The 19,806-nt window shown below is 31.6% G+C and overlaps 1 protein-coding gene across 4 annotated transcripts in view; it reads right to left on the minus strand.

Annotated features, from left to right (window-relative positions):
- The window catches only part of Mycbp2 (MYC binding protein 2), a 280,426-nt gene that overhangs the window by 55,324 nt on the left and 205,296 nt on the right, over positions 1–19,806 (minus strand). For 3 of the 4 annotated variants that reach the window (XM_026407493.2, XM_077795218.1, XM_077795217.1), the window contains exons 54-57: positions 17,381–17,605; positions 16,427–16,559; positions 13,162–13,284; positions 10,094–10,249 (exon numbers count right to left, since the gene is read on the minus strand). In XM_026407493.2, coding sequence (XP_026263278.2) covers positions 10,094–10,249; positions 13,162–13,284; positions 16,427–16,559; positions 17,381–17,605 — 637 coding nt within the window. The remainder of the gene's footprint in view (positions 1–10,093; positions 10,250–13,161; positions 13,285–16,426; positions 16,560–17,380; positions 17,606–19,806) is intronic. The other variant, XM_026407494.2, reaches the window with a different exon arrangement.

Below are 19,806 nucleotides of genomic sequence, written 5' to 3' on the forward strand. Positions count from 1 at the left end.
ACATCGATGTAGCAGTGTCCCTGTAGCATGCTCTTTTTAGGTCTTTACTCCTCACACTTCAGATAGAGCCCTAATATCCACAGTATATAAAGAACTCAAAAAATTAGACAATAAGATAACAAATAACCCAATCAACAAATGGGCCAAGGACCTGAACTTCTCAGAGGAGGACATACAATCAATCAACAAGTACATGGAAAAATGCTCACCATCTCTAGCAGTCAGAGAAATGCAAGATACCATAAGATACCTAAGATACCATCTCACTCCAGTAAGATTGGCAGCCATTATGAAGTCAAACAACAACAAGTGCTGGCGAGGATGTGGGGAAAAGGGTACACTTCTACATTGTTGGTGGGACTGCAAATTGGTGCAGCCAATTTGGAAAGCAGTATGGAGATTTCTTGGAAAGCTGGGAATGGAACCACCATTTGACCCAGCTATTCCCCTTCTCGGTCTATTCCCTAAAGACCTAAAAAGAATGGTATTCTTAAGATTCACCTCTCCTCTATTTTCCTATAAACCTGGACCTCATAGATATTAGCAAACAAGACAAGAGACTGTGTCCTGACACTGGTAGTTTGAATTCCATTCAGAATCTGCCATCTTTCCAGTTTGTTTCTTGAAGAAGAAAAATATTTCACTGTCCTAACTCAAGCATTCAATGATAACTAAAGATTATTATCTATTATATAAGATTTAAACAGCATAAGAATTCCTTTGCACCTGACACCTTTTGCATTTTGTTGTCATAGAAGTCATTAAAAAAAGATGCTCAAAAACATTAAAAATTTAAAGACAGCATAAGTTTCTACAATAGGCAGTAAATAGTTAAGTATAACCCACAGCTCAAATTTCTTAGAAATTATTTGCTGGAAAACTGTCTACTTAAAAAAATATAAAAAACTAGTTTCTTGGCCCTAATAGAGACAATATATAAATAATACCTTCAATCTGTCCAAAAGGTGCAAGTAACCAAAGGACATACATATTAAAAAATAGGTATAATTGGGGTAGGGTATAACTCAATGGTTGAGTACTTCTTTAGCATGTGTAAGACCCTGGTTTTGATCCCCAGTACTGAAAAAAAAAAAGAAAAGAAAAAAGAAAAAGGTATAATTAAGTATAATTATTATACCCATTTCCATCAGTGTTTCAGAGAATTTAAAATAAGGTGAAGTAATGATTATATACTTTTAGCTATGGCAACTATCTGACAGCTTTAGATGTACACAATCAATGAATCCAGTATTCTTCTTTGTGGTAAATTTATCAGGAGAAATGTGGAATTATTTGAATGGGAGAGGAGAATAAGACATGGAATAGGAATTAAATTTTATTCATCTCATAGACTGACTGCTGGGAACCAAACCCAGGGTCTTGCACATGCTAGGTGTGGGCTCTATCTCTAAGCTACACCCCCAATGGGATTAAAGCTTCTTTACATACACATATACTAAAAGAATTACAAAAGAATGAAAAGCATTCATTTCCTTTTGTGAAAGCTGAGATAGAACATTTCTGAATATAATTTGACAGGTATATATATCCTATACCTTAGAAAAAAAAACTTCAAAACACTTCAAGAAAAGACAGGTATTGCCAGAGTACAGTAGTGCACACCTATAATCCCACCAGCTCAGGAGGCTGAAACAGTTTTGAGATCAGCCTCAGCAATCTGGTGAGGCTCTAAGCAAGTTAGTAACACTAGTCTCAAGATAAAAAATAAAAAAGGGCTGGGGATGTGACTCAGTGGTTAAGCACCTCTGGGTTCAATCCCCAGTACTTAAATAAATAAATAAATAAATAAATAAGCAAAGACAAGATGAGACAGGTGTTGCTCTTTAAACAACAACTTCAGACACTAAAGAGCTAAAGATATTCTCAGAAATGAAAGTCCTCCTTTTCACAAATTGCTTATTAGTTACAAGGGGAAAAACCAGTAATTACACAGCAGAGAAACAGGCACTTTGGTCACATATAATTAACATTAATAATAACCATGTCCTGCCTGAGGCAGACACCATGCTTAATAGAAAGACAGCTAAAACCTAAACCATAAACAAAAGTGCTTTTAGTATAACAATCTTTTAAAGCAGTATTTGGAGAAATTAGAAAAGGTAGATACCAGCTTACTGCCTTAAAGTTGGGATAAATGTAAACTACAGATAAAGTAGAGGGCCTCTCTTCCATTCTTTCTTATCTTTTTTTTTTAAGTCTCTAACAAACACTAAGAAATACAATCAGAACAGTCTCATGCTCATGATATTGGGTTATTTTGTGGGTTGCAAGTATAAAATAAGAAGTTTGAAATAACTGACCTCTTGTCTTTCCCAATTTTTACAATCAATGTAAGATTAAATGAAATGTCATAGATAAAAAGAAACAACAACAACAACACTGGAGTAAATTAGCAGATTCTCATTTCAAGTTTTAGATTTCTACTTTAAACAAGTGATGAGAATTTCTGTCATCTCTAAAATGGAGCTGGAAGACTTCTTAGGCCTCTTGAACACTAGAAATTTATTTCACATGATGGTTCTGACTCATTTCTTAATAGAAGAGGAGGAAGAACAATCTAATAAGAATGAGAAATCTGAATTAAAAGACAAACTGTTTTGCTAAGCCTAAGTAAAAAGATAAATTATAGTGTGGAAGTTTGAGAGAATAATAAACTGGGAGATATAGCAGACCTAATCCTTATAAATTCAATTAGGTGCCAAATCAAGACAATGCTTTAATGATGAATTTCTGATAAAATTGTATATTTAATGGTATATTTTCAAATTGTTTCTCAGCAGTGCCATTTTTAGTTATGAGAGTGCCAAATAAATTTTGTAATTTCTAATTATGTAACTACCACTGGAGCTAAGTTACCCAACTTAACTCATTTTTCCTCAACACCTGATTTTGATTCTGAATTTCTAGTATTAAGTAAGCATATTGTCTTTAAAAACAAAGCAGAAAAGTGGATGTCATTCTAGATTGACTCCACAACTGTGATTAGTATGTCCTGGGTACTTTATTGCCTCAACATTTCTACACTTGGTTCCTCCTTCCGCAATTAACCCTACTTAGCTTCTCTCTGGACTCTCTACCACCAATATTCTCCCTTTCCTCTGTCTTTTTCATAATATTTTCAGTTATATTGTGTGTATGTGCTGGCAGGGACAGACAGACTGGGGGTCAAATCCAGAGTCTCATGTATATTAGGCAAGCCCTCTACAACTTAGCTGTATCTACAGCCCTTCATAAATTATCTGAAAAATTTTGTGATAGGCCCTCATTAAGTTGCCAAGCTAGGCTCAAACTTCTGAAAATTCTTCTATCTCAGCTTCCCAAGTAAAGTTTTGCAGGCATACGACACCATATCTGACTATTTTTAGTTAAACTCTAAAAATATAAAATCGATTGTAATTCTCTCTTTAATACCCTACAAAACTATTTCCTCTATCTGCTCCCTGCACTCATTCAGTATACCTACAAAAAAAAAGTCTAAACCACTAAGTATGGTGCACAACACATAATCTGGCCCATGCTCTCTAGTGTAAGACGTTGTCTCTACACAATTGAATAAGGCCTCTTATTAGTCTATTTAGCCAACTTCTCCTCTCTCCACCCTCTAAAAACTGGAATGTGCCAGGGTTTGGTCTTTAGGCCTTTTTTCTTTTCTACCTCTATCTCCTTTGCAGCTGCTTTCATTCACCCATATAGTTTTAATTGTTACCTATACACAAGCAACTCTCAAATTATTCTGTTATAAGTCAGTGGGCTACCAACTTATATGCCTTACCCAGACATTTCCTCTGAACTTGGAGTAATATATAAATCTCAATTTGGTATCTCCAAAGGATTTATTAGTAACCTCAAACTCAATGCATCCGAAATACATTTATATGCTAACATGACTACAGTAATGCTTATCCCTGTATCCATGCTCCTTTGCAGAATTTCCAACCAAAATATGAAGTCTAAGAGTTTATTTCTGTACCCACAAAGGTAGGCTAGCCATGTGTCTTGCTTTAAATGAACAGAAATGGCAGATGTAATGTATCAGTTTCAACACTAAGCCTGAAAAGATTGTGCATATTTTTATTTTCTCAGAATTCTACAACAAACCCAGAGTAGCCTGCTGAATCATGAGACATTTGACTCAATCACCTCTTTATCTCAGGCAATGGTCTGTCATCTTCCCAAAACAAAGATGTCTAGCTGTCCTATTGTTGACTATAGATGCATGAAGAAATTCAGCACCAAGACCAGAAGAACTATACAACTGAACCCAGCCTAATCTGCCAACCTACAGAACTGTGAGCCAAATAAAGAGTGCTTTATTTGGTTAAACTGTTAAGTTCTGGGGTATGTTATGCAAGAATAGCTTACCAGCATGATGTCCAAAATTAAGCTCTGTTATTCCCGCCAAAAACCTGGTTCTCCTGCAGCCCTTGCCTAAGCAAAAAACTTAAATTTACCCTTTACAATTTTCTTCTCATTGCTTGTTCATTGTAAGCAAACCTGAGGATTCCTCTTCAAAATAAATCCAACATTCCATGGTTTACTAACATCTCCTTGGCTACACTATGGTAAAGTCACCATGAATTCTGTGCCAAACTCTCTCATACTAGCCTCCGTGAACAGCCAGTGCTCAAAACAGTGCTTGGAATATATGGGTGACACATAATAAATACTTGTTGAGAAATTACTGACTGAGGAGCAAAATAACCTGGGTAAAGGCTTTCATATCATAGGGAAGATGGTTCTGCTGCGTGAAAAAAAATTCAGGCCCAGGACTAAAATGATAACAATTTGTAGGGGTGCTAGAGATGTTACAGCCCAAACTAAAACTAAATACATTGTTCATTATAACAGATGCTGTAAGTTCAAGTGTTAAAAAAAATGAATTTGAATATTTAAATAAAGTTGACCTGATTTCCTGAAATCTTTGTTGAAAATCATAATTTTTTCTTTAGTAACAGAAAAAGATCTTGGCTGATATTGTCACAAAGCTGGTTAGAAGCAGAACTAGAGTAAACTAGACAGAACTATAGAGATTAAACACAGGCCTCCTTTCTAAGTCAAGAGTTCCATCCACACACTTTCATTGCAGGCAAACAAACAAGGAAAGATTATAATCCAGGACAAAAATTATCTAACTACTACGAAAAAACCTGACTTTCATTCTGATATTTTAATAACCTAATTAAATTAAGAATTAATCTCTAATCAAGTTATGCTGTAAAAATAGACCAAAAACTATCTAGAAAAACTCATTTATCCCTTTTTAAATTCCTACCTGCTCAGATCCTTGGCCCATTTGTTGATTGGGTTATTTGTTTTTTCGATGCTTAGCTTTTTGTTTTTTCGATGCTTAGCTTTTTGAGTTCTTTATATACCCTACAGATTAGTGAGGGGTAAAAATGTGCTCCCAGGATGTGGACTCTCTGTTCACCTCACAGATTGTTTCTTCTGCTGAGAAGAAACTTTTTAGTTTGATTCCATCCCATTTATTGATTCTTGGCTTTAATTCTTGTGCTATAGGAGTCTTATTAAGGAAGTTGGGGCCTAATCCCACATGATGAAGATTAGGGCCTACTTTTTCTTCAATTAGACACAGAGTCTCTGGTCTAATTCCTAGGTCCTTGATCCATTTTGAGTTAAGTTTTGTGCATGGTGAGAGATAGGAGTTTAATTTTGTTTTGTTGCATATGGATTTCCAGTTTTCCCAGTACCATTTGTTGAAAATGCTATCTTTTCTCCAGTGCATGTTTTTGGCACCTTTGTCTAATATAAGATAATTGAAATTTTGTGGGTTAGTCTCTGTGTCCTCTATTCTCTACCACTGGTCTATCAGTCTGTTTTGGTGCCAATACCATGCTGTTTTTGTTACTACTGCTTTCACTCTAATCAGAATGGCAGCTATTATGAAGACAAACAATAAGTGTTGGCGAGAATGTGGGGAAAAGGGTACACTCATACATTGCTGGTGGGACTGCAAATTAGTGCAGCCAATATGGAAAGCAGAATGGAGATTCCTTAGAAATCTGGGAATGGAATCACCATTTGACCTAGGTATCCCTCTCCTCAGACTATATCCAAAGGACTTAAAAATAGCATACTACAGGGACACAGCCACATCAATGTTTATAGCAGCACAATTCACAATAGCTAAACTGTGGAGCCAACCTAGATGCCCTTCAGTGGAAGAATGGATAAAAAAAAAATGTGGCACATATATATACAATGGAATTTTACTCAGCAATAAAAGAGAACAAAATCATGGCATTTACAGGTAAATTGATGGCACTAGAGAAGATAATGCTAAGTGAAGTTAGCCAATCTCCAAAAAAACAAATGCCGAATGTTTTCTCTGATATAAGGAGATTGATTCATAGTAGGGTAGGGAAAGGGAGCATGGGAGGAACAGATGGATTATAAATAGGGAAGAGGGGTGGGAGGGGAAGGGAGGAGGCAGGAGGCAGGGAATTAGCAAGGATGGTGGAATGTGATGGACATCATTATCCAAAGTACATGTATGAAGACACGAATTGGGTATCAACCTACTTTATAAACAAACAGAGATATGAAAAATTGTGGTATATATGTGTAATAAGAATTGTAATGCAAAAAAAGTACATGTATAAAGACATGAATTGGCGTGAACACACTATTATATACAAAGATATGAAAAACTGTGCTCTATATATGTAATAAGAATTGTAATGCATTCTGCTGTCGTGTATTTAAAAAAATAAAATCAATTAAATAAAAATAAATTCCTACCTGCGCCTCATTCCACAACTGAGAATAGCCTGCCATCTCTTTGACTGTGACATTTCCTATTTCTTCCTTGGAGCATGAGAGGTAGTAAGTGTAGTATCAGCAGGTAATGTTTATTGGATACATTATTTTATAGGTGAGCTAAAAGGGGCTCAAATGGGTCAGGTAATTTTAAAGCTATTGAGTAGCTGGAGGAGAAACTTGAGCTGAAAATCTTTCCATGATATATTTCTACAAGATTAGTGAACCAGTAATGCTTTAGAATGTTAATAATTCTCAAATGTAAATAAATATCCATGCAGGTAACCAAATGGACATTTCCCCCTCATTTAACTTTTTTTGGGGGGAGTACCATTTAAGAATATAACATGTAAGTATAATAGAAAAAAATCTTGTTGGAAGATAACTTATAATATCTGGATTTGAAAGAAATATATATTTTAGCATATGTTGTATTTATTTGTTTAAAATCTCTGGAAGAATTGTAATTGTCTTAAGCTGTGTTTAACCAATTTTTTTTCTACCAGAAAAATGAAAGCAAACTATTTAGCCTCCTAAAAGGCATGTAGTAAATGATAATGTAATAATGATAAAATAATAGATTCCAAAGACTAGCTTAAAAAAAAAACACTTTAGGGATAAAAAGCCAGAGAGTAACTAAAAATAAAACTTATAGAAATACTTAAGTTAATATGAGCTTCTCTGTAGAATTTTTCTAGTTAACTGGAAATTTGAGCTACAACACTAATGAAATCTTTTTTCCTTTTAAACTATCAAAAGAAGAAAAATAATTAATTGGAACAAAGCCAATATTCTAAGATGTTAGAACTAAACAAATTCAAGTTATGTATATTAAAGAACAGATTTTATACTATTTACCTAGGCATAAATGAATATTTAAAACACGGCCTTTCTGGTTAATTGAATTGGCCTCAATTTCTGGCATTACCATTTTACTATGTATTTTCTAGGGAAAATCATTTATCTTCGCTAATCCTTTGTCTTCACTATAAAATGGAGAGAAGAAATATGATCTCAAATGAGGTTGTGTTAAAATGTTTAAATACAGTGTTTAAGGTACATAGTGGTGACTAGTACTATAAGCAAAATTTAGTAAATACAGTCATCTACATATAATGTTTCATTTTAGCATCACAAAATATAAAAGCAAAATGACCCTCATTTTACTAATTAGTATGGGGAAGTTCAGAATGCACAGAACTTCCTCTATAGTCAGGGTGAAATGCTGGCAAGATGCATAACAATGAAATCTGAAAAGAATGTTTCATTCAGGGAATCTTAACAGTAAGCACCCAGCTCCAGGAACATTTCCTAATATGATGTAAAAAACAATTCTATAATATTTTTGAAATATTAAAACAATTGTTCATATTCTATTCTTTTTTAGTTATGCTAAATAGTTAAGACTTTTGTTATCTGTAATTTGGAAGTTAAACTTCAGTGATACTTTGTTGAGAATAAGAGGTTGTGAAAAAAATCTAATTATCTCCCACTGTTTGAGTACAGAATAGTGATGATTCAAAACACTAGTAATTAAGATTTATCCAGGACATGATTTCAAATTTGTCCTGAGATGGTGATAAAGGACCTGGTGGTATTAATAACACTCATAACATTATATGCATAAAATTATATTGACACATTGTCACTCAGAAAATTGTTGTCTAGAGAAATCTAATTTTATTTCAGTATTTACATTGTGTTCTAAAATATTTTATCAATTAAATTTAGTAAAATAAAAATAGCAATTTGAGCTGGAACTGAATGTTTTTGTCAATACCTGCAATGATCCTTTAGGTGGAACTAAGGGGTCCTAATGCCTTAGTTCTTTTGTCTGCTGCTGATGTGACATCATTAATAGGGCAATCTCTTTTAAAACTGAATGTGAAAATGAATGAATCTGAATTTCCTAATATGAATTTTAAGCCTGACTGACTGTAATGTTTTTCCTTTTTTTTAACACCCCCCATCCCCACCTGTCCTTACCTTTAAAACTTCCTACAACACATTTTTTTTCACATTTTTCTTTCATTCTGAAATAATGCTTATCACAGAAAAAAAATACTATTTCACAAGGCGACACTAGTTTGTTTCCTTGATATTTTCTTTTAAGAGACATTCAAGTAAATGTTATACATGCATAGACACAGTAATAAGCTAGAAATTGGTAGCACTTATATGTTCAAATTAACTACATGAATTAATCATGCCTATGTACAAGGTAAACTCAACAAAGTTTACAATCTTATAAACTCTCTACCTTGGGTAAATAATATAACAACAAACAGCATTATTGCTAACTAGGTAATACACAGATTTACAAACAAAATTAGCCAACATTTTCTTAACTAACTCTAATTAACAGTTACTACAGTCTTTTTATAGAAAAATAACTTAGATCTAAGTGTGAATGTATTTTATCAAAACAAAAAGGTCATGCATTTGGATCCAAACAATGGATGTATAAACTGAGACTTTCATAAGCTATCTTGTTCAGTTAATGTTATTACATAGCCAACATGAGAACCGAATGCCTAAAAGAATGTATTATTGTGATACTACAAAGACTTTTGAGATGGGTATGTGGAAGGCTCAGGAGGTACTTAAGAGAAAGAATCTTCAGTTAAGTTTAATTTGTTTGGGTCTATTTTCCAAACCAATGTGAGTTACTGTCATGGATAAAGGGGTAGAGCAATCCTAGATGGTAGAACTGAAATAAAATAATCGGTGTATAATGTGACAGAAATAACAACAAAAGAAATGACAATTTGAGAAAATCTGGGAACCAACATTATTACATATTTCATAGATATCAATCAAATTTACTTAAAAGAAACAAACAGGCCCAAACAAGTATATTTTTCCACTAATCAGGATAATGAAATAAGCTTATTCTTTTGGGGCATATCTCAAGTAATAAAAATTCAATGTAAAGAAAGCAATGAAAGTTATCCCTATCACTGATGCTTTCCACAGTCATGCATGTTAAAAAAGAAAACTTGAAATAAAAAATGTTTCTCTTAACATGTTTTATAGTACATATTTACTTATACCAGATTAGAATATAAAGTATAATAGTCATTTGTTAATAACTACACTTCATTAAAAGTGTGACTAAAAACCAATGTTTTAGCTGCAGAACATCTTAGAACAGCTTAAATACTTCAAAAATATGAGGGGATAACAACCTAATTATATAAAATAAGTCAGGTGAGTTGATAATTAATTTAACTAATAAAACTTAGAACTAAGCTTCAGAAATGCTTGATGAGGCAAGTAAGACTGACAGACTTACTCTGAAGCTGAGGCTGCTGGAAGGAAAGGGGCTGTCCGAACACAAATGGACTGTGGACTAGGGAAGAGGGAGGTTTTGCAGCTTGATCAAAGATGGAAGGAGCTGGGAGATTGGGCCGTGACTGAATGGAATTCAATATGGCACTCAGTTGGTCACCTGCAGGGGGCAAAACAGTCAAAACTACAACTTGTTATCCATTAACATCCAAAATGGCAAAGTAAATGGTGCTTTATGACATGTAGATAAATTCAACACTAAATAAAACTGTGCCAATTGAAAAAAAGTATGGAAGTTTGGTGATAATTATCCTCAAATTGAGGATCAAATTTTGCATGCTATTTATTTATTTATTTTTTTAAACAGAAGCATTCCACAAATCCTAAATAGCAACCCACCTACAAAAAAAGAAATCCACTTAAATTCATATGTAATATTTTCCATGATTTATGGGAAAATAAAGAATCTATGAATCTATAAGAAGTTGCTTTGACATTAAGCGTACATAAAAGATCTAAGTACTGTAAATCATGTCTTTTCCATGGTGCCCAATAATGACTAACACCACTCTGCCTCATCTGTAGTATATTTCATGCCAAAAATAAGCACAGTATGATAAGACTTTTTTTTTAAAGATGTAGGACTGAAGGGATAAAATATATTATTAACTCAGCAATATAACATAGTTTTAAATCTATAAATCAATATTTTAAGTTGTTACTTAAAATTTTATTTTTTTTCAGCAAGACCTCTTTTGCTTGAATAGATAATATAAAAATCTGAAAATTCTATAAGACAAACATGAATATGAACTACCTAATTTGAATAGCGCATCAAATATGAATTCTGACTTTTTCCTTATAATTAAATATAAAGGATATTAATAGAAAATATTTTCAAAGAAAACAATAATAATAACCTTATTTGTGAGAGGAAGTGTATTAAATAGTTTAGATGATGAAGAGGAGAGGAAAAGCCCCATATTCAGGCTAGTTGATGTGAATTGCAAAACCATCTTTCCAAATATAAATGTTTTATAAATGAAAATTTCAAATGAAGCAGCAAGAAGTAACAGATTTATGGAAAGAACCGTGTACATAAGCTATACATTTTTATTTTTTTAATAAATAAATGTTACTGATTACAGGAAGGATTGCAAAGTATTATAAAGAATTTTGTACAATACTAACATAAACACCTTTGCAAACAATTCCTTGATCTCAGTATAGATAGCTAAAGAAAATGAGAGGTTCTGTTAAAAAAATATTTAATTGAATTTAAGTGTTCTTAATGCTTCTTTATTCCTTTTGAATTTTTAAAAAGCCTACTAAATGCATGCCATTTTTGAACAACATTCACAAAATCACATTTTTTTAAAAAAAGTACTTTAATTTCTAGTTTAACAAATGTTCTCGGCAACATCTGTCTCTTAAAAATTGTTATGACGTTTTAATCATATTTTGAAAACTGACAAGTAAATTATAATTTGAAGACTGATTTATTATGATAGCCATAGTATAATTACTGAGACATTTTATTTTTTGTTTTTTCAAAGAGTAAACTTTTAAAAAATTCTTATTTGTTATACATGACAGAAGAATGTATTTTGACATGTTATATATTTATGGATTGACCGAGACATTTTAAAGGCTGAAAACATAAATATGAATTAAATTCGGCTTTAAAACAATTATAGAAGTATAGTACAATAAGTAAAAACTAAGACTTTAATTTAAGAGTTGATAATAGTAGAAATGCACATGAAAACACCACCAACCATTTACCCTACTATGAAGATCTGCCTTAAGTTAACAGAAAGCAGAACTCTGAAAGTGAGCAAGCAGACAGTAACCAAGCCTACTGGACAGACTGAAACAAGAGTCAAAAATAAAAATTATAGCTAGGTGGCTGAGGAAGGAGGATCATGAGTTCAAAGCCAACCTCTGCAAAAGTGAGGCACTAATAAGCAACTCAGTGAGATCCTGTCTCTAAATAACACACAAAATAGGGCTGGGGATTAGGCTCAGTGGTCAAGTGCCCTTGAGTTCAATTCCTGATACCTGGCCCCCAACCCCCCCAAAATAGAAATCTTGTGGCTAAGTTTTCTTCCTAAAAATACTTTGTAGAAAATAATTGATACCCAACAGAAAGTTGTTTTATTTTACATTACTTATCTCTTACACCTTGATATAATTCTGCATTTCTTATTTCATTTTTTCAATTGCTTTGAGAATCATGTATGATCACACCATATTTATTTCTTAAAATCAAGTCCTGCAAATTACTTTAAATAAACTTTTAAATTAAAATTATTTCTACATGGGCTATCTTCTCTTACCCATCTCCCAACTGTAAGTTACCTGCTGACAATATGGTAGATTTTGAAGGCCTTAGGAAAAAAACTAGGGACTGTCTGACTTTACCAAATTCAAAAGTAATTTTGGATAAATTTCAATTATAAATTGTTCCAAAATTATTGTTTAAACTATGATGCTGGTCTCTTCAAGTAATGCATCCAAAACAGTTATATATATTTTACACGCAATGGTTTAGGGTTTTTGTTTTCATTTTATACCTTTCTTATTAAGCACGCCAAACTCAATCATTACATTTCATACGTTTTTAACTTAATAAGACAAACATATCAGACATTCAAAACCACATATATCTAATAAGGCTCGTGATTATTACTTAAGGGTAACATTCTGACTTTAAATTTATCATTTAAGAAAGTTTTCTGTTGCTCGTTATCATTATTCTCCAATATAGGTGCATGAAAAAACAGTTATTTTACTAGATGTGGCGACACATATTTATTTTGGTTCATAAACTCAAAATATATGCCTTTAAAACAAATAAATAAGAACTCCCTTAAACTTGATCTGAAATTCATAAAAATAATATTATGAAACAAACACCTTTGTAAAAAATTTTTGAGTGTTAGTCTCCTAAGAGTAAATTCTATTTAAGAAAAATATATGGGTGCACAGGATAAAATAAATGGGTAAAAAGTAACAACAAAAAGCACTTTGAAATTAGATTAAATAAAAGACTCACTTTCAGACACCTACCTTTATTATTTCCAAGTCCATAATCAAATCCCTGGGCACTGCAACTTGCCCCTTTATTAAAACCTTGCATTGAGAAAGGGCTTGGAGGAGGAGTTTGAGAATTTTGATCCAGAAGAACTTGTTCTACAATAAAAGCCACAGCTATAACATTAGTTTCTTATGTACAATGTCCTGTTCATACAACAAAGAGAGAAAATTCTAAGAAAGATTTTATGAAGATTCAATTTAAAAATAACTTCATATTTAGATTTGATAAGTTTAAATTTCTATCAGTTCTGCCTAACACTGGCAAAACACATAGTTAAATATTTGCTTTCATTTAGCAAATACACAGTAAAATTTAGAAATGAGATATATGCTCTTAAGGAGTCAATTTATATTCACTGTGGTGGGAAACATCATTGAATGAATACTAATATTTCTGCATAGTGAAGTTTTATAATTTTAAACAATTAATACAAAGGCATTTCACAATACAAAAGTGGACACCTTATAAACTAGAAATCAAAATCATTTTATATAGAAGTACTCAAAAAAGTCTTCAAAATGTCTAAGAAGAATACAGTACTAAGAATAATTTTTAATTGTAAAATATTTTAAATCATGAATGTGAAAATTATAATTTTTAATTTATTTTTACTTATTATAAAAAGATATATCCCTAAGTCAAAGAAGGAGCAAGAGGGCTACAAAATTAATCTACTACAACATCCTGAAGTCAACAAATGTGTCCTAATTCTTAATTTAAGAAAGAAATGGCAATTATTTCATTTAGTTTACAGTTCAGTCAATTTCCTATAAATAATCAAGTGGCTCTAAGATACTGAAATAATACAAAAAATATCTAAAATGTTAAAAAGCCATATTAATGACAGCTAAAAAAGGGCAAAATAAAATCTGTGAAACAAAAGGTAATAGGAGAAAAAGAAATTTATTTCATTGGCAATATTCTTCAGTATAACATATTTCAGCAGTGGAATTTTTTCTTTCTTTCTTTCTTTTTTTTTTTTTTTGGTGTGTGTGTGTGTGTGTGTTTTTACATGTGCGTGTATGTTTCCTGAAAAACACCCAGAAACAGTAATCTAATTTTTCTCCACCTCTAAACCTTAGTTTAATGTAACTTAGTGTAATGCTCTAGCACCCACAGTGAAGTCTGTTTTTATCACAGCAATATATTTGCTTACAAACTTTATCTATTGATATTAAAGGTTAATAAAGAATTTTTACAAAGAGAAATGCTTTTGTTTTACTCTCATTTCTTCATAAAAATAAGGATGGTGCCCAATCCTCTCCCTTCTGTATTAAACCCAGTTACATATTAATACCAATGAGTAGACTATCTGGAATCCATATCAACTAATTCTAGTGTTTTTTTTTTTTTTTAAGTTGCTAACATTGTATTACATCTTATCAGCCATGATTGGTACTACAATATTAAGACTTACATTATGACCAAGTACAAGTGTGCATATTTATCTATTTAGATACATACCAAAAGAGTAAAGGATGATTCATTGATAACACACAATACTTTCTCTTAGAGTGCGATATGTACCTCACCAGAAATGATACTGAATTTAAGCATTTTATCTTAGAAGAATCTTCTACCATCTAAGTTTATGAGAACCAATTTCCCATGTTAAACTTGTTACTTATCATAAAGGGCATTTTACATTTTAACAATAAACTATAGGCATACAATTTCCTAGATTTATGTGTTATTTTATTATTTAGTCTTCATATCAAGTTTATGAGGTCATGACTTAGGAGGTTATTCTATAAATGAGAAAACTAAGGTACAGAGATACTGGGTTAGACAACTAAAAAGTTGAGCTAGAATCAGTATCCCGGCAGACCAGTTTCAGAGTCCCTCTTACACATTGTGCTATATTAGCAGTTAAAACATTTACAACCACATCATCTTTGATTAAAAAGTGTTTATTTGGTAAAAATAAGAGAAAAATTAGGTTTTCAAATGATGTTCAATGTGTGGTGTGGTATAATGAGTGTAGAACTTAAAATACGAATGATGATTCTGGGTCAAGGCTTACATCTCTCATGTAACCAGCTGTATAATCAGTAATTTTCTTTTCCAAAATATTTTTATTAGTTATTGATGGACCTTTATTTATGGTTTGTATGTGGTGCTGAGAATCGAACCCAGGGCCTCACACATCCTAGGCAAGTGCTCTACCACTGAGCCCCAACCCCAGCCCCAAATCATATCAATTTTAAAATCTGTGAGCTTTGCTTTCCTTATCTGTAAATTGAAGATTATATTACCTACCTCAAAGGCTCATTGTAATGGAAAAAAGGGAGATTATATATATGTACTCTATCATTCATGCAAATGTCAAAACTTTTTTGAATCTATTTATATTCATGGCCATATTACCTCCTGGATAATGAGTATTATGAATATGGGGTGTTTCTTATATATTTATTTTAATATTGTAACTATTATTTTTATAATTCAACCTACACCTATGAACTTTGTAAGCAACTAGTTAGTATCAAGACTGTTTAAAAACTAGGAATAAAAGATAAAAACCTTGTACCTGTCCACAAGGGACTCACAATCTGGACATGAGAAAATAAAAATTAGCTTCATTATGATATCATCAATTGTGTTCTAGGGGTAAATACAGTTGTTGAGGGACTTAGAAGGAATTCTTAACACTGTAAGGATCAGTTAAAGCTTCTTATGGGTAAAGACACTAGGTGAACTGTGAATAATTAATTTTTGCCACCAGGAGAATAAAGAGAGAGACAAAAAGAAAATCTTACTGAGACCACTATCGAAAAAAATAAAGCTGAAAGTCGAAAGTCTAACAGTGAAATAGGAAACTCCTATGCATTTATTCAATGCTCTACTCCTGAAATAAATTCAATCAAATGAAGTTACCTGGGAGAAGTATTGTGACTGGTGGTTTGAAAACTGCACTTCTAGTTTATAGTAAAAAGGATAAAATGTCCAGTCATGGACTTACACAAAAAAAATGAGGCATACAAATTCATATTAAATAAAATAAAAGCACATATTTATAAAGATGGATTAATATATTTTCAATTTTCCTTTTTCATGGATAATCATTTAGTAATGTACTTAACAAATTTAATAACTACAATATTTTTAAGCCTCTAGTTTTGCTTTTACTTAAAAAATAAACACAAAAGCCTCTTTAAGACAAAGAAATGCAATAAAACATTAAACATATGTATTTCAAAGGGTAATCAAAATAATCACAAATTTAAGCCAACTTGCCATCTTCATGCCGGAGGTACTGGTTTCCGCCTCTGTCTCTAGCTAAGGACCATGCCTCTCCTTCATCACTCTCACAGAACTCTACCATGCTGTTCTTATCCAGCTGCACCCATGTACCTTCAGAATTGGTTACCTGGTACATAACAAAAAGCATGATTGATTGGCTTGATTCTTTCAGATAACTCAGGCTGAAAACCAGTAAAAAGCTTAAGTGTTCCAAAACATTTCTACCATGAAATTAGTTTCTGAAATTAAGACCACAGCCTGAGGTAAGAGAGAAATCATAAAAAGTTCTTTAAATGACTATTTATCGAAGGCTTTGGTTAAAATAATATTTTCTAAGCATAAAGATAAATGCCTAAATAATTATTACCCAGAACATGTGACTTTTAACATCTAAAATGTCCCAACACAGTATACTTGCTATTATTTAGGTCGATAGTACCATAGTACAAGTTGAAAATGACCCTGATACTGAGAAATAGCATGACACACTACATCTTCAAGCTTATTGGCTCAGGCAAATGCCACAGTGGACTAAAAAATAATTTTATTTGCTCAGGACTTCAGTGAGACCTATGAATGGGAACAAAGAAATGAATCCTTTTGTATATCATCACCTCTCCATGCTGATTCACATAAAATATTGTAAGTGCTTATAATCCATAACAGTACATACAGTACATATGCAATAATAAGATATATACAAATATCACATTTATATAAGCAATACAAATCATGTATTATAAATGTTATTTTCATAAGATAATTATGAGAATTATTAGAAAAGAAGCAAAGAAAATTTATGTTAGTATTTCTAATACAAGTAAAGTCAAAATATTAACAGTCAAAAACCCAGAATGAAAATGGAAACCATTGGGAAAAAGAGATGTTTGGTTTGTATTACATTGAAAATGAATATCTTAGAAGTCATGAAGCTACAAGAATCCATACCTCTCCCACTGCTTTGACTTTGTTTCCCAGAACTAACATTCCAATTGGGATACCTCTAAGGTTAGGGCAGCTTCTGATGTTGTGACCTGAAGGTCCCGTCTTCACTACCTTGTACATGCCTGGCCCTCCTCGCAAGAACGGCATATCTTGTTCTTGCATTGTTGCTTCCTGTGGGCAGCAGGTGTTCGTGTCTTTGAAAAAGTCATCAGTATTAGTTTTAGGTTCCTGAAAAGTTGAATAAGAAAAAAAAGTGAACAAAATTCAATCTATTATCATTTTGAAATCCTCATAATCCTTACTTTCATAGCAAACCTACAATCCCACCAATTAAGAAAGAGAATATCTAGAGGTAAATGAAGTATTAGTCAATACCACTATTAAAGAATCTTTCAATAAATTTCAAAAGAAAAAAAATATGGGAGAACAACTGAATCTTTGGCTTTTCCCACCACATTTGAGAAATACAGTACTGTAGTTCTTAATTTTCTGCTTATCTTTTATATGCAACATTTAAAAGGAGTAGTCAAAATAATTTATTATGCAAACCACACTGAAGAGCTTTAAATTCTTATTACAATGCTATATGTTGTTTGGTTGGGCAAAAAAGTCTAAATATTCATTTCTTCCCACTTTGTAATAATTATTTATAAATTGAGAAAATGATATGAAGACTCTGGAGACATCTAACAAACAGTGATAACAATAATAAAAATATATACAAAATATAATAGCCACATTTTAATATTTTCTAGTTAAAAATGAAATAAGTTTAGGATTTTAGCAACTTACATTTTCTTAATGTAACTATATATGAAAATGTCTTTTTAGATTTGTTAGATCATTACTATGAAGTGATATATTAATGCTAGTAATAGGAAACAATTATATTTTGTGGAAAGATTAGCATTATGGATGCATTCTAAGTAAATAAAAGGAATTTGAATTATGTTTATGAACAGAGTCAATTCTAAGATCAAAGAAACAAACTTGTTCTATATTTTCTGTTGAATCTGAATGTTGTGATGAATTGTTTCCCTGTAACATAATAAACAGAAATATTAACCTTGATATTTCCTCTTCTTCTCACCTAAATGTAAATAAAAATGCCCCACTAGAATTTCTTCCCTTGCCATTACTCCTTTGAAACTGCACTTTTAAATACACTAAAATGGATTCTAAGAATTATAGTTAAATAGGGTAAAAGATAAACATAATGGGATGCTCATAAAAAATAGTTTAAAAATTAATACTTAATAATGTTATAAACAATATTTTTAAATGAACACTATACAAGTAAGATTTTACTTAATAGTTCTATCCTTATAAGTAAGTCTCATAATAGCAAATGTGTATATATATATCGATATACATAGTAGAACATTAAAAATAAAATTCTGAGGCTAAATATATAGATTCAAGAATTCTTATATACTCTTAGTTCAATATATGATTGGTTAGGAAAAATTTAAACTACTATTAACTTTTACTAAATACTTTGTAAATCTCATTCTGATGACAAAAAAATTTACTTATATGAATACATACTATGGATAATTTATATATTACTATAATTATCATACTGTATGTATCAATATGCTTTAGTTACATATTGCCAAATTAATGGAAATGGGAATTTTAATTCCTTATAAAGCAGACCAGACTTGCAACTAAAAATAAGCTTAAAATGTACATTTTATATAGCCCTCCTTGTGTGAGTGTACACAACTATATTAATACAAGGAGAACACTCAAAATAAAACTGAAGTTTAAGATCTAAACTTTGAAATAGTGCTACTATATCCACAAGGTTTTTGGAAAACATTTAAAAATTTATATTTATGAATGATCAGTTTTAGTGAAAAACAATGCAATTTCATAGGCAGAAGAGGCAAGTTTTCATCCTACTTACAACTGATTTTTTAAAATTATATGACAGCATAAAAATGAAAGTAAATATAAATAAATTCATCAAAAAAAGTTTAATTGGTATTCAATGATATTCTTAGAGCATTTAATTACTTCTAACAGTAATTCCAACTTCTGGTCATTCAGGGTAACACAGGGAGATAAATGTTAGCAAAATAATAGTGAATTAGTCAATGAAAGGCAATATACGAGAACATTTATTATAATAGTCAATATTTTATCAAATACTTAATGAAGCTACTTAAATAAATACAAAACAAAGCTAATCCATTTCTTTTCTATCAAACAGCATAAAAAAGAACTGACAGACATAAAATCATGTAATTGTGCCTGTCGCCTGTCCTTCTCCAACAATCCTAAAATCACATTTTATTCAATACAGAAATTTGAGATTCAGCACTAGGATATTAAACTGATGAATGTCAATACTAATTTTCCCCTTCCATTCCCTTCCAGTTCTTGGATGAATATTCAAAAGGGCAACATGAAAGGGTAGGCAG

The sequence above is a fragment of the Urocitellus parryii genome, chromosome 2 (assembly GCF_045843805.1).
Source record: "Urocitellus parryii isolate mUroPar1 chromosome 2, mUroPar1.hap1, whole genome shotgun sequence".
In the NCBI taxonomy this organism is placed as follows: Eukaryota; Metazoa; Chordata; class Mammalia; order Rodentia; family Sciuridae; genus Urocitellus; species Urocitellus parryii.